Source organism: Mobula hypostoma, chromosome 6, assembly GCF_963921235.1.
Source record: "Mobula hypostoma chromosome 6, sMobHyp1.1, whole genome shotgun sequence".
In the NCBI taxonomy this organism is placed as follows: Eukaryota; Metazoa; Chordata; class Chondrichthyes; order Myliobatiformes; family Myliobatidae; genus Mobula; species Mobula hypostoma.
Window position 1 is genome coordinate 91,302,192 of NC_086102.1, and position 15,532 is coordinate 91,317,723.

At 43.4% G+C, this 15,532-nt stretch overlaps 1 protein-coding gene across 1 annotated transcript in view; it reads left to right on the forward strand.

Annotated features, from left to right (window-relative positions):
• Window positions 1–11,057: 11,057 nt before the first annotated feature.
• The window catches only part of vwa8 (von Willebrand factor A domain containing 8), a 485,234-nt gene continuing 480,759 nt past the window's right edge, over window positions 11,058–15,532 (forward strand). The window contains exons 1-2 of the mRNA XM_063051192.1: window positions 11,058–11,403; window positions 13,008–13,085. Of these exons, the coding sequence (XP_062907262.1) occupies window positions 11,277–11,403; window positions 13,008–13,085 (205 nt within the window). The 5' untranslated portion in view covers window positions 11,058–11,276. The remainder of the gene's footprint in view (window positions 11,404–13,007; window positions 13,086–15,532) is intronic.

Here is a 15,532-nt window from a genome sequence, read left to right on the forward strand (position 1 = left end):
CAATGGTTGAAGTTCAGTTCGCTGACTGAAGCTTTGTGACTAGTGGGGTGCTCTACGAGGCAGTGTTGGAACCACTTATTATTTATGTAAATGACTCAGTTGTGAATGTACATGGCATGATTAGTGGGTCTTGTCAATAGTAAAGAAGGTTACTATGATTATAAAGAGATGTTGATCAGTTAGGGAGATGGGCTGAGGAATGGCAAATAGTTTTCAACTTGGGTAAGTGTCAGATGATACATTTTCAACATTCATACCAGGGTAAGACCTATACGTTGAATGGCAGGGCACTGACAAGCATGTGGGACAGAGAGACCTCAGAGTACAAGTGCAAATTTCAGTGACAGTGGCTGCTGAAGTAGACTGGCTGGCGATGAAGGTGTTTAGCATGCTGGCCCTCACCAGTCAGGGCACTGAGTTTGGGAGTACTTTCCATACATCGGTGACTCATTGGTGAGGCTTCACTTGATGTATTGTGTAGTTCTGGTCACCTGTTATGGGAAAGACACTGTCGTGCTGGAGGGAGAGCAGAAGAAATTTATGAGGATGCTGTCTGTACTGAAGGGACAGGGGAATTGGTAGGGGCTGGCCAGGCTGAATGTTTATTCCTTGGTGTGTGGGAAAATGGAAAGTGACCTCACAGAAGTTCATAAAATCATGTATAAGTTGGACTTACATAGTCTTTCCCCCAAGATCAGGGAATCCAAAACTAGAGGGCACAGATACAAGATAAGAGGGGAGAGACTTAAGAGATCAGAGCAGTGACTTCTTTACCCAGAGGGTAGTGAGTACCTGGAATGAGCTGCCAGAAGAAGTGGGCCAGGCGGGTACAAATGTAAGATTTAAGAGGGATTTAGATAGGTAGATGGAGGGGAGCAACTTGGAAGGTTTGGGGCTGAACACAGGCAAGCAGGATGAGCAGGGAAGATGCAGGAGAACTAGCAGGCCAGCATGGACCAGTTGAGCAGAAGGGCTTGTTACCACACTGTTTTATCCTATAGGCATCCGTTAGTCTTGCGAGACCATAGATCTATGCCTGGAAAGTCTTCACTCTCCAGGGCACAGGCCTGGGCAAGGTTGTATGGAAGACCGGTAGATGCCCATGCTGTAAGTCTCCCCTCTCCACGATACTGATGTTGTCCAAGGGAAGGGCAAGGGCCGATTGTCATGGTCCGGTCCGTGAAGTCTGTATTCCGGTTCACGGTCCAGTCCATTGATCCTTGCTTCAGGTTTTCCTGTCTACCCTGTTTCTGTTCTTGTTGAGCTCTAATTGAGGCAGCCGATGCTCGTTGGGGGAGGCTAGAGACCAGGGCATGGCTGCTGGATTGTTCTTGTCCTTACTCTTTGTATCCCTTCTTCTGCCTTCTGTTTCCTCTCCTGAAGCCTTGTCAGTAACTCTCGCCTCGCCTGAAGTTCTCGTTTTGCCTTGCAATGCCTGAAGCCCTGCCTTGTCTTGCCGGTAACTCTCACCTCGCCTGAAGTTCTGCCTTGCCTTGCATTGCCTGAAGTCTTGCCTTGTCTTGCTGTCTTGTCCTGGAGCCACCCCATACCTAGCTCCCTTCCTGTCCCTTGCCTCCGTCGGGTAATCCAGGCCGTCTTGCCGTAACCTGCGGTTGGTTCTGTCCCTTCCTGTACCCTGCCTCCGTCAGTTAAGTCAGGCCGTCTTGCCGTAACCTGCGGTTGGTTCTGTCCCTTCCTGTCCCCTGCCTCCGTTGGGTAAGCCATGCCGTCTTGCTGTTACCTATGGTTGGTTCTGTCCCTTCCTGTCCCATGCCTCCGTTGGGTGGTGATCTGCACCCTGCCCAGGAGGATCCTGCCTAGCTTCAAGCCTGAAGACTCCAGCCTCCTGCCTAGCCTCAAGCCTGAAGACTCCAGCCTCCTGCCTAGCCTCAAACCTGAAGGCTCCAGCCTCCTGCCTAGCCTCAACCCTGAAGACTCCAGCCTCCTGCCTAGCCTTGCCTCAAGTCTCTAGCCTCCAGCCTTCTGCCAGGCCTTGCCTCAAGCCTCTAGCCTCTAGATCCTGCCAAGCTTCGCCTCTAGCCTCTAGCTTCTAGCCTCCTGCCAAGCCTCACCTCTAGCCTCTAGGCTGAAGACTTCAGCCTGCTGCCTCCTGCCAAGCCCTCGCCTCTAGCCTCTAGCCTGTAGACTCCAGCCTCCTGCCTTGCCTCACCTCTAGCCTCAAGCCTGAAGACTCCAGCCTCGTCCTGCCTGCCAGCCAAGCCTTGTCCTTGCCTAGTTCTGGGGTCCGAGCCAGAGGCAAGACCCAGGTACTGGGTCCTTGTCCAGTCTCTGGCTCGGAGTCCAAGCCCGGGCTCCTAGCTCTCTTGTCCAATCCTGTTCTGGGTTCCCAGCTTTCGTGTCCATGTCTTTGCCCTCACCCTGTATCCTAGTCCTGCCCCTAGTACTTCAGTGTCTGTGTCTTGCACTTGAGTCCGTTCCCACCCACCGCCTTATGACACCGATACAGCTTGGCACCAGTGTCGTCACAGAGCACGGTGTGGTTAAGTGCCTTGCTCAAGGACACAACACGCTGCCTCGGCTGGGGCTCGAACTCACGACCTTCAGATCGCTAGTCAAATGCCTTAACCACTTGGCCACGTGCTGTAACTCTAATAGTAAATTGGAAGAAATGGAAATAAATTGCTGTTTCACTTGGGAAAGGTGTTGGCATCTATCACTTGTCAGAATTTTGTTTGTTTCAATGAGATCTTCCTCTAAAGTTCAATCAAGATATTCAGCTACTTGACGTACACAGCCTTCTGCTTAAGAGGATTTCACATGTTGACCTGCATGATTGAAGACATTGAAGTCCTAAAAGACTTACCCCAGTGGATTCTGGTTAATTAGGTCATTGGTTAATTGATTATTTGGGACAACTCTTAAAGAACAAAAACTAATCAAGAAAATAGCCAGTATTCAGTTTGTTTATTTGGGACACTATGCAGCTTAATTGGGGCAAGAGATTGTTGCCGAACAACAGCGCTCTTGTGTGGCTGTTAGGCACAATACTGTGCTTCAAGTGAACAGTTTTTAAACAGCAGTATTTGTGTGTGTTTGTGTTCAAGAAGCTATGGTTTTTGTCACTGATAATTGGTGAGAAATAAGCAGTAAGACAAATCAGAATTGTTTTGCTCACTGCAGTTTCAAGCATTCAGGCTTGGAGGTGCCAGAAATGGCCGAGAATAAAAATGAAACATTTCATTACTTCAATAAATTAGAAATAGAGAATGTAACAATGAAAATGCAGATTTAGAGCTTGCAATTGTCAACAGCATTGTATGAAGGCAGTCCATTTTCTGCACTAGGTGATTTTGTTCATTTTCAGTAAAAAGAACATGATGTGGATGAATTCTTCCATCAATTACCATTAGGAATTAATAGACAATAGACAATAGGTGCAGGAGTAGGCCATTTGGCCCTTTGAGCCAGCACCGCCGTTCACTGTGATCATGGCTGATCATCCACAATCAGTATCCAGTTCCTGCCTTATCCTCATAACCCTTGATTCTGCTATCTTTAAGGGCTCTATCCATCTCTTTCTTGAAAGCATCCAGAGACTTGGCCTCTGGGGCAGAGCATTCCATATATTCACCACTCTCTGGGTGAAAAAGTTTTTCCTCAACTCCATTCTAAATGGCTTACCTCTTATTCTTAAACTGTGGCCTCTGATTCTGGACTCACCCATCAGCAGGAACATGCTTCCTGCCAGCAGCGTGTCCAATCCCTTAATAAGCTTATATGTTTCAATAAGATCCCCGCTCAGCCTCTAAATTCCAGAGTATACATGCCCAGTTGCTCCAATCTTTCGACATATGACAGTCCCGCCATCCCGGGAATTGACCTTGTGAACCTACGCTGCACTCCCTCAATAGCAAGAATGTCCTTCCTCAAATTTGGAGACCAAAACTGCACACAGTACTCCAGTTGTGGTCTCACCAGGGTACTGTACAGCTGCAGAAGGACCTCTTTGCTCTTATACTCAATTCCCCTTGTTATGAAGGCCAGCATGCCATTAGCTTTCTTCACTACCTGCTGTACTTGCATGCTTGCTTTCAGTGACTGATGTACAAGAACACCTAGATCTCGTTGTACTTCCCCTTTTCCTAACTTGACTCCATTTAGATAATAATCTGCCTTCCTGTTCTTACCACCAAAGTGGATAACCTCACATTTGTCCACATTAAACTGCATCTGCCATGCATCTGCCCACTCACCCAGCCTGTCCAAGTTACCCTGCATTCTCATAACATCCTCCTCACATTTCACACTGCACCCAGCTTTGTGTCATTGGCAAATTTGCTAATGTTACTTTTAATTCCTTCATCTAAATCATTAATATATATTGTAAACAGCTGCGGTCCCAGCACTGAACCCTGCGGTACCCCACTGGTCACCGCCTGCCATTCCGAAAGGGACCCATTAATTGCTACTCTTTGTTTTCTGTCAGTCAGCCAATTTTCAATCCATGTCAGTACTCTGCCCCCAATACCATGTGCCCTAATTTTGCCCACTAATCTCCTATGTGGGACTTTATCAAAGGCTTTCTGAAAGTCCAGGTACACTACATCCACTGGCTCTCCCTTGTCCATTTTCATAGTTACATCCTCAAAAAATTCCAGAAGATTAGTCAAGCACGATTTCCCCTTCGTAAATCCACGCTGACTCAAACCGATCCTGTTACTGCTATCCAGGTGTGTCGTAATTTCAGCTTTTATAATTGACTCCAGCATCTTTCCCACCACCGACGTCAGGCTAACCGGTCTATAATTCCCTGTTTTCTCTCTTCCTCCCTTCTTGAAGAGAGGAACAACATTAGCCACCGTCCAATCCACAGGAACTGATCCTGAATCTATAGAACATTGGAAAATGATTACCAATGTGTCCACGATTTCTAAAGCCACCTCCTTAAGTACCCTGGGATGCAGGCCATAAGGTCCCAGGGACTTATCAGCCTTCAGGCCCAACAGTCTATCCAACCCCATTTCCTGCCTAATATAAATTTCCTTCAGTTCATCCATTACCCTAGGTCCTTTGGCCACTATTATATGTGGAAGATTGTTTGTGTCTTCTCTAGCGAAGACAGATCCAAAGTACCTGTTCAACTCGTCTGCCATTTCCTATCCCCCATAATAAATTCACCCGTTTCTGTCTTCAAGGGCCCAATTTTTTTTTTTCCTTTTCACATACCTAAAGAAGCTTTGACTATCTTGGCTAGTTTACCTTCGTACCTCATTTTTTCTCTGTGTATTGCCTTTTTAATTACCTTCTGTTGCTCTTTAAAAGTTTCCCAATCCTCCAGCTTCCCACTCGTCTTTGCTATGTTATACTTCTTTTTTATTTTTATACTATCCATTACTTCCCTTGTCAGCCATGGCCTCCCCTTACTCCCCGTAGGATCTTTCTTCCTCTTTGGAATGAACTGATCCTGTACCTTCCACATTATTCCCAGAAACCTTGCCATTGCTGTTCCACTGTCATCCCTGCTAGGGTATTGTTCCATTGAACTTTGGCCAGCTCCTCCCTCATAGCACCATAGTTCCCTTTGTTCAACTGTAATACTGACACTTCCAAGTTTCCCTTCTCCCTCTCAAATTGTAGATTAAAACTTATCATATTATGGTCACTACCTCCTAATGGCTCCTTTACCTCAAGGTCCCTGATCAAATCTGGTTCATTGCACGACACTAAATCTAGAATTGCGTTCTCTCTGGTAGGCTCCAGTACAAGCTGTTCTAAGAATCCATCTCGGAGGGACTCCGCAAACTCCCTTTCTTGGGGTCCAGTACCAACCTGACTCCTCCAGTCTACCTGCATGTTGAAATCCCCCATAACAACTGTAGCATTACCTTTGCGACATGCCAATTTTAACTCTTGATTCAACTTACGCCCTACATCCAGACTACTGTTAGGGGGCCTGTAGATAACTCCCATTAGGGTCTTTCTACCCTTAGAATTTCTCAGTTCTATCCATACTGACTCTATGTCTCCTGATTCTATGTCCCCCCTCACAAGGGACTGAATATCATTCCTCACCAACAGAGCAACCCCACCCCTTCTGCCCAACAGTCTGTCCTTTCGATAGGACGTATACCCTTGAATATTCATTTCCCAGGCCTTGTCCACTTGAAGCCGTGTCTCTGTTATTCCCACAATATCATACTTACCAATTTCCAGCTGTGCCTCAAGCTCATCCACTTTATTTCTTATACTCCGTGCATTCATATACAATACTTTTAATTCATTACTCCCCTCACCTCCACATCAATTCCTATTTCACTTGGCCGTACTGTACGATTCCGTCTTGAGCTTTCTGCTCTGTTGATTCTGCTGTCTTTCTTAACTTTTCTTATTCTCACTTTCCCTTTATCTCCATCCTTATGCTTCCAGTTTGTCCCCCCCGCCCACTACTTAGTTTAAACACACCCGTGTTGAAGAGGCAAACCTGCCTGCCAGAATGCTGGTGCCCTGCTTATTAAGGTGCAACCCGTCCTTTTTGTACAATTCATCCTTATCCTGAAACATACCCCAGTGGCCCAAGAATGTAAATCCTTGCTTCCTGCACCAGTTCCTCAGCCACACATTCAGATCCATTATCTCCCTGTTCTTGACCAGTCCAGCACGAGGAACTGGAAGCAAACCGGAGATAACCACCCTGGATGTCCTGCTTTTCAGCCTTCTTCCGAGTTCTCTGAAGACATGCTGTAAAATACACGATTTTATAGTATTGTAGTACTATTGGTAGTGTTCTAAATTTCTTGTTTATACTTTTCAAAACTATTTTAATGAAACTTCAGTTAATTGGAGCAGCCACTTAATTGGCCCAAAAATATACTGACCTGATAATTAACCAGAAACCACTGTATTAGCATTCTCAACTGCTTGTTGCAGTTTATCAGTTTTAGAGCAGTATAATTAATTTCAGCAACAGAGACAAGATCAGGTTAAAGTAGTTCCCAAAATGAGCTATCTTAATTATTCAAGAAAAAGAATGAAGAAGTTTTAATGCTACAATACAGCAAAGCAACATATTTTCTTTAAGGATTCATTGGGAAATAAAATTCCACTGCAGCTATGCAATGCAAAGTTAGTCATTTTGAAAATTTCCCTAAGTGTGGTCTTTGGGTTTTGTCCTCTGTACATTCATTTACAAAGCACTCAATTTTATTCAGTGCAGTTATCAGTTCTACTGAGACAGCCGTCTTGGTTGAAAGTCACTTCCTCTGTACAAAATTGATTGCATTGAGACGGTGGGAATTAGTGCCTCTTTCGCTGTCTGGTCACCAGACTCAGTGTCTTTGATTTCTTCCACGCTCTCAGTTGTAGCAACTTCAGCACCTTACTCAGAGTTAGTAATCCCAGTGGCTTCTAATGAACTAATCTTATGGCTGCCTTAGCAACATAGGGAAAAGGACTAATCATTTCTTGCAACCTGGACTTAAACGTATGACAGTGTTTGAAGCAAGTTATCCACAATACCAAAACCAGGTCAGGACTAACTCCTTAGTAAATTCATTTGCTTTCTTCAATAAAGTCAGAGAGTTCTGGAAGGTTAACAACTCTGAGCTGCTTCCAACAATTGAACAAAACCACTTCAACATCAGGGAAAGCTGAAGTGTGCACCTTTTCCTACCACTGGCAAAGTTCTGATGGTCAATGCTGACTTGGGCTTTGTATTTCAGGTAGGTAGAGAGCTTTGCAGGGGAGCCCTTAAAATTCTGTGCTACGATTTTCTTAAATTTTTCAGGATGCTCCTTGATGTATTTGATGATACATCGAGGTCACCTCAGACCTTGTGGGAGGTTAGTGCAGAAATTGCAGTGGTCCTGGCAGAGGTATTTAAAATGTCCTTAGCAATGGAGGGTAGCTAAATTTGTTCCGTTATTCGAGAAAGGCTCTAAAAATAAGTCGGGAAATTATATGCCAGTGGGCCTAACCTCAGTGATGAGTAAATTATTGAAAGGTATTCTACATCCAAATACGTATGTATATACACATGTATTTTGATAGACAGAGCCTGATTAGAGCTAGTTAACATGGTTTTGTGCATGTTCCTGTGCAGTGTCTAACCAATCTTATAGAGCTTTTCAAGGAGGCTACTAAGAAGGTTGAAGGAAAGGCAGTACATGGACTTTAGCAAGGCCTTTGCCAAGGATCTGCATGGAAAGCTGTTCAAGAAGGTTCAGTTACTTGGCATTCAGGAAAAGGTAGTACACGAAAATGGGCACTGGCTTTACGGGAGAAGCCAGAGAGTTGTAACAGATGGTTGCCGCTCTGACTGGAGACCAATGAATAGTGGTGGGTCGCCAGGTGATTGGTCCATTATTGTTTGTCAGCTATATCAAAGATCCGGATGATAATGTGGTAAAATGGATCATCAAATCTGAGGATGATAGCAAAATTAGAGGTACAGTAGACTGCGAGGAAGGCTATGAAAGTCTGCAGCGGGATCTGGACCAACTGGAAAAATGGATTGAAGATGGCAGATAAAATTTAATGCAGGCAAGTGTGAGGTGTTGCACTTTGGGAGGACAAACCAGGGTAAGATTTACATGGCAAGCGGTCGGGCATTGAGAAGTGTAGTGGAACAGAAAGATCTAGAAATACAGATCCATAATTCCTTGAAAATGGTATCATGGGTAGATAGGGTTGTAAAGAGAGCTTTTGGCACATTGGCCTTCATAAATCAAAGCATTGGGTAGAGGAGTTGGGATGTTACACTGAAGTCGTATGAGACTTTGGTGAGGCCAGATTTGCAGTATTGTGTGCAGTTCTGATCACCTACCTAAAGGAACGATATAGTGTCCGTTCTATTTATTATAAATTGTTATGATTACACATTGCACATTTAGACGGAGATGTGATGAAAAGATTTTTATTCCTCATGTAAGTGAAGGATGTAAGAAATAAAGTCAATTCAATTCAAACTAAGATCGAAAGAGTACAGATAATATTTACAAAGATGGTGTTGGAACTTGACGAACTCAGTTACAGGGAAAGTTGGATAGGGTAGGTCTTCAATCCCTGAGGTGTAGGAGAATTAGGGGAGATTTGACAAAAGTACCCGAATTATGAGGATCAATTCTAGGGTTAATGCAGGTAGGCTTTTTCCACTGAGGTTGATTGAGACCAGAACTAGAGGTCATAGGTTAAGGGTAAAAGGTGAAATATTTAAGGGGAACCTGAGCGGAAATTTCTTCACTCAGAGGAATATGTGAGTGTGGGATGAGCTGTCATTGGAAGTGGTGGGTGTGGGTTCAATTTCAACATTTAAGAGAAATTTGGATAAGTACATGGATGGGAGTGGTATGGAGGAATATGTTCAGGTGCAGATCAATAGGACTAGGCAGAATAAAAGTTCAGCAATGACTAGATGGGCTGAATGGCCTATTTCTGTGCTGTCGTGCTCTATGATTCTATATTCTTGTACTTTTCCTCAATGATGAGGGCTTGTACCTCTGCCTTCCACCTTTATCTATTACCCCTGTAAATGCAGTATAAATACTTTAAACCACTTTTTATAACGCTGTTTAAATAATAATACATACTAGTATTCCTGCACAACTTATTCCATATCTGTTTCTTAACCTCTAACTTTATTTTCATATTATTCTGAATTCTTTGTAATGGTTGAATGTCGTTGTTTTTGTTGCATGTCACACCAACAGACGACAGCAAATTGCTAATACAGTGCATGCACAGTAAATGCACATGGTGAATAAAGTTGATTCTTGATATTAGACCCACGAAACCGCACACCCACTAATATAATCAGTGTTCTACGGATTACCGATAACTGCATGGAGCATAAAGGAATGCCGCTCTCGGCATTTGATGTTGATCACAAAATCGCATAAATTCGTCAGCGTATGGCATGGGGATAACAATTCACATTAAATGAAAGCAATTAAAATTGCAGATTGTTTTCTTTTTATTTTCGGATTAAATCCTAACAATTAACATTAAGCTGCTAAGCGTAAATAAAAGCGACGGGCATGTTCTTGTTGTTTAAGTTAGGAGAAACGACTCTGACAGCATTAAGTACTAACAAAAATAAAACTAATGTTCCAGAAGTTGCTGCCAACTGCAATCTAGGAAGATATGAGTGAATACAGTCCTGAACCAAGTGAACACTACTTTCTCTGTAACCGCAACACCCTATTTGGTATTCTGTTTCATTTTCACTAGCTTTGATTTATCTGAATGGCACGCAAAACAAAGTTCTTGATTTTGTATCAGTATGTTCAAAATTGAAAGTAAATTTATTATCAAAGTAGATATATGACACCATATATAACTCCGAGATTCGTTTTACTGCAGGCATACTGAGTAACTCCAGCAGCCATAACAGAATCAGTGGAAAACCACACCTAACAGGGCGGACAACAAATGTGCAAAAGACCGCAACACGTGCAAATTAAAAAATAATAATAAATAAGTAAACAATAAATATCGAGAACATGAGTTGAAGAGTCCTTGAAAGTGAGTCCATAGGTTGTGGGAACAGTTCAGCCATCACTGAACTGTACTCGCAACGTGAGATGGCTTTGCAGACCTCTTGTAACTTCTTGGTCTCCCGACATGAATGACTCTGATTTGGCCCTCAGCGGATTGCGGATATAAGGGTTCATCAAAGGCTACTGGTTAGGGAAGACTCTGAATGATTTTGTGGGGATGCTGTCGTGTGTGGTGTAAGATTTAAAATAAACCAAAGGGGCAACTGCTTCATACAGACGGTGGTGGGTATCTGGAACGAGCTGCCACGAAAAGTGATTGAAGCAAGCATAATACCATTTAAAAAGAAAATTGATTAAGTACGTGGATGGGGTGGGCTGTTATCGAAATGTGGACCGAATGCAGGGAAATAGGACGAGTTGGTGCGCCTGTTTCTATGCTGCTCTACTCTGTATGCCAACAGTACTTTGAACCACATCGCACCAATTCAAGACACTGACCTTGATCTAACCCTACCTACTCTATCTCATTCTGCAATCCGCTGTGATATCCCCTCCCTTTCACCACCCCTTAACCGCCCTGAGCTGGCGGCTTCTGGTAACACCAGACCAGCCCTCAGAGAGTGACCCAAGACTCCTCAACAACCACGGTCAGCACCATCTGTGCCTGTTGTACACTGGCTCTCCGTTTCGGCCGGAATTCATTCTGCGACGCACCAGTCCGTCCGTCTTCGCGCGTCACCTAAACCAGTCCTCCCCGGTAACAGGACGGGGAGCGGGGAGGACACCGTGTTTCCCCTCCCTCCTCGGTCGACCCGGGCTAGCATGCAGCTGTTACACGGAGGCGCCGGGGGTGCAGCCCTGTGGCGACTCAGGAACATAGTGCTGCGGCCGCTAAGTGGGGCCTGGCGCCCGGCGTCGCCGTGGGTGAGACGGGCGACGACGGCAGCAGGTGAGGCTGGTGACCGGTGGGAGGCCGCGACCCCAAGCTCCCGCAACCTCACACTGGGTGGAGTAATTCTACCCCTAAATCGCCCTACACACAAAACCACGTACGCATGCACCTATACCAACATCAAAATACTCTCGTAATAAATCCCTACTCTGATATCATCGTTCAACCCCCATATAATCGTTATCCCAAATAATCCCACATACTCCATTAAAATTCCAACCCCAAATAATCACCACACTGCCATAGAACCTCACACTCATATAATGAGTATACCAAATAATCAATGTATTCCCGACCAGATAATCAGTACATCCTCCATAAATTCCTACCCGCGTCATCTCAACTCTGTCTTCTACATACACATACTATCTTCTTACATACCTACTCGGATCAACTCATTCCTCATCCCTGACCTGTACATAATACCTACCTATAATTCCCTAAACCACAGTCCCTACTCTCAGCACCAATACTTTTTATTCCGTATCCACCAACTTCAACCTTCCTAAGTAATTCCCACCCCATCCTATCTTGATAACACATCCAGAGAGCAAGGATGGTCCCTTCCATTTTGTCATTATCCAGAAAGAGGCCAACGTGTAAGCTCCATAGTGACTCATGGGCATTATCTTCAAGGCATATGTATAGTGAAACAGGTCATTTAGCACTGAGTCTATCCAGCCCTCAACTATCCATTTATGCTATTCCTAGAGAATCCCATTTTGAATTAGAACATGGAATAGTACAGCACAGGAACAGGCATTTTTGCCCACAATGTTGCGCCAAACCAAATAAATTAGTAATCAAGTGGCTAACTAAACTAATCTACTCTGCCACTACAATGTCAATATCCTTCCATTTTCCTCACATTCATGTGTCTATATGAATGTACTGTTTCAAAAGACTCTAATGTATCTGCCTCCACCACCACAGGCAGCACACACCAGGCACCCACCACACTCTGTGTAAAAAAAAAACGTGCCTCTCACATGTCCTTTGAAATTACCCCTTCTCACCTTAAATGCTTGTCCTCTGGTTTTAGACTTTCCATCCTTAGGAAAAAGGATACCCTTGGTCTACTTCAACTATGCCTCGCATAATCTTATAAACCTCGTATCAGATCTTTCCTCAGTCTCCGCCACTGCAGAGAAAACAGCCCAAGCTTGTCCACCCTCTCATTAGAGCACACACTCTCTCATCTTCTGCACCCTCTCCAAAGGCTTGACATCCTTCCTATAATGGGATGACCAGAAATGTATGCAATACTCTAGCTGCGGCTTAACTAGAGTTTTATAAAGCAGCAACATAACTTCCTGACTTTGCAGATGGAGTTTAACCTGGCCAAATGTGAAGGGTTGCAGCTTCGAAGGTCAATGGCAAAGAAGACAGTGCACTTACCAGTATTGTTGAACAGAGGGATATTGGGGTGTCTGAAAGTGGCTACACAGGCTGATAGGGTGGTTAAGAAAGCACATAGTATGCTTGCCTTTATTATCGGGGCATTGAGTTCAAAAGTCAGGAGGTAATGTTACTGCTTCATATTTCAGTGACAGATTATTTGAGAATGTACAAATCATTGTACCTTTTTTAAAAATTTGTAGGAGACTCAGTAAGCATTGGTGATGTTCACTTTAAGTTGAAACAACCGAAACATCCTGAACTAGTCCCTTTGAAACACAGTAAGTATTTTTACTTTTGTACTTAAGCCTTTTCCTGGGATGATGAATTACCTTATTAGGATTCTAAAAGTCTGGTAGATTGTAAAAATAGTTTTTAGTCAAAGACGATAATTATGAAGACACTCTTCCTTCTTGGAACAGGAAACTGTTTTCTTAAAGTCATTGATGTTAATATTGGACATCAAATGGAAGGCTTGTTTTTCAAGACCATTCTTTCAGGCCATTAAAACAATGATGAGGAGCACCCTCCCTGAACTTTGGCAGCCAGTGTTATGTGGCAAGTGTTCCAGGGCTCTCCTGGAGGGAGCTTCAGAGCTGTGATCCAGCAATGACAATTAGGATTGTTTGGGTCTTGGAGAAGACTCAGGGAATGGTGGTGGTCCCAGTATCCTCTTTGATGGTGGTTAGGAATCTGTGAGCATCCATTTCTCATTTTGATAAGGTAATGGTGAGGTGGATGAATGCGGTCCCTCTAACAAGGCTCATTAAACTCAGCACCAGGACAAATCACCACTATGATCCTCTACTTCCATATACTTCTTCCACCACCAGTGCTCTATAGTTGAAATTTGTACTGTATGAAAAATGAGGCAGTTACTTGCCTAATGTACTTCGATAGCACCTTCAGTAAGTACAAGGACATCAGATGTATGGGAGTTTGTTTTCCAAACTACAAGCCATCCTTCTTTGGAAATCTTGGAATGTCCTACCCAACATTACTAAGGAATACCATCACTGGAACAACTGCAGATGTTTAGGAACATGACTCAGGACCAACTTCTCAAGGCCATGGGTAAAAATCGCTGACTTTGCCAGTACTCCCACTACCCTCAAATATATCAATTAAGTCCAGCAGCCCACAGTTTCAAAGTATTTTGTGTTCATTTTTAAAAAACGTGATCAACAGGAATTCTGCAGATGCTGGAAATTGAAGCAACACACATCAAAGTTGCTGGTGAGTGCAGCAGGCCAGGCAGCATCTCTAGGAAGAGGTACAGTCGACGTTTCAGGCCGAGACCATTCGTAGGTCAGATTTACTGCTGGAAGCTCTTCAAACTTTATTTCATTTTCAAAGTATTGGTTTACATTTTCTTTTCTTATGGGTCCCTGCACATGGAGGTGTTCAGGGGAATGAGTGGGTTGATTGTCTGGTCAAAAAGCTGTTAAAAGTTCAACCATGGATATAGACCTTCTGCTTAGCAAATCAGTAGCTAAGGGGTTGGTGGGGCTAAGAGTTAGGGGATTATGGCAAGACCTGTGGGATAATGAGCATAAGGGGAGACACCTTTACAGAATACACAAACTGTTGGGTTGATGGGAGAAGTGGGTAAAACAAGAAGGGAAGGAATTATATCAATTCAACTTAGAATTGGAAATACTATGCTTAATTATTCCTTATATCTTGTTGCAAAATATCACTCTGGGGTGTGTAGGTTTTGTCATTGTTATGAAACAGTTGAACATATTCTTTTACAATGTGAAGCATATAAGGTTGAAAGAAAGCCAATGCAGGCTGCACTGCTATCTTCGGGGGTTGATAGTTTTCATTTAAAAACTTTTAAGTTATGGAAGTGACTTTAATTTAACTCACAATAATGTCTTTCATTATTTACAATTTATCAGGCCTTGTGGGGGTAATTTAGTTTTCATTTGATAAAGAACTATTTTATCTCCCAACTCTCTACACCATACCCCAGTCCAGTTGACAGCGGCAATGCACCTTAAGATGAACTGCCAACCGCCATTGAAAGTCAGAAGAAGAAGAATTACGTATCATATTTCTTTCTTTGGACCTTGAGTGTCCTAATTTGTCAAGTTGATTCTCTCACCAATTCCTTTGATTCCATCTCGGATTTTCCTCTGTGCTGCCACTCTGAATGGATGCTATATGTGGCAAACCTAGAATACTGTTCCATTATCCCGATACTGATTGGCTAAGCTCTAAGTAAGATCTAAAATTAACTTGGATATGCATTAATTTGTGCTAATTTACCTATCAGTGCAACATTTGTAATCTCAGCCAACTGCATTTCAAAGATATAAACAGGTTACAGATGGTTCTTGGAATCCTTGAGTGATCTTGGGAGTTTTTATACTTAAAAACAACAGTTCTCTAAGAGGAAGATGATTGGAAGCAATTTCTGTGGCCTAGTGCCAGATAGGTCCCAGAAACTAGAGAGTTTCAGCTGTAATAGAATAGGTAGGGAAGGACCAGTTGGCATAGTATATTTAGATTTTGGGAAGGCACTCGATGAGGTTTCATTCAATAGGTTCATCATTAAAGTTAGAACAGGTGGAATGGTGTGTTATTCACTGACACTGATTGAAAATTGGTTATTGGAGAGAAAGCAAATAGTAAGGAAAGATTAACCAGACAGATCATTGCTTGGATTCCAGACTTTCGCAATCTACATCATCAATTTGGATGAAGTGACTAAATGCCATAT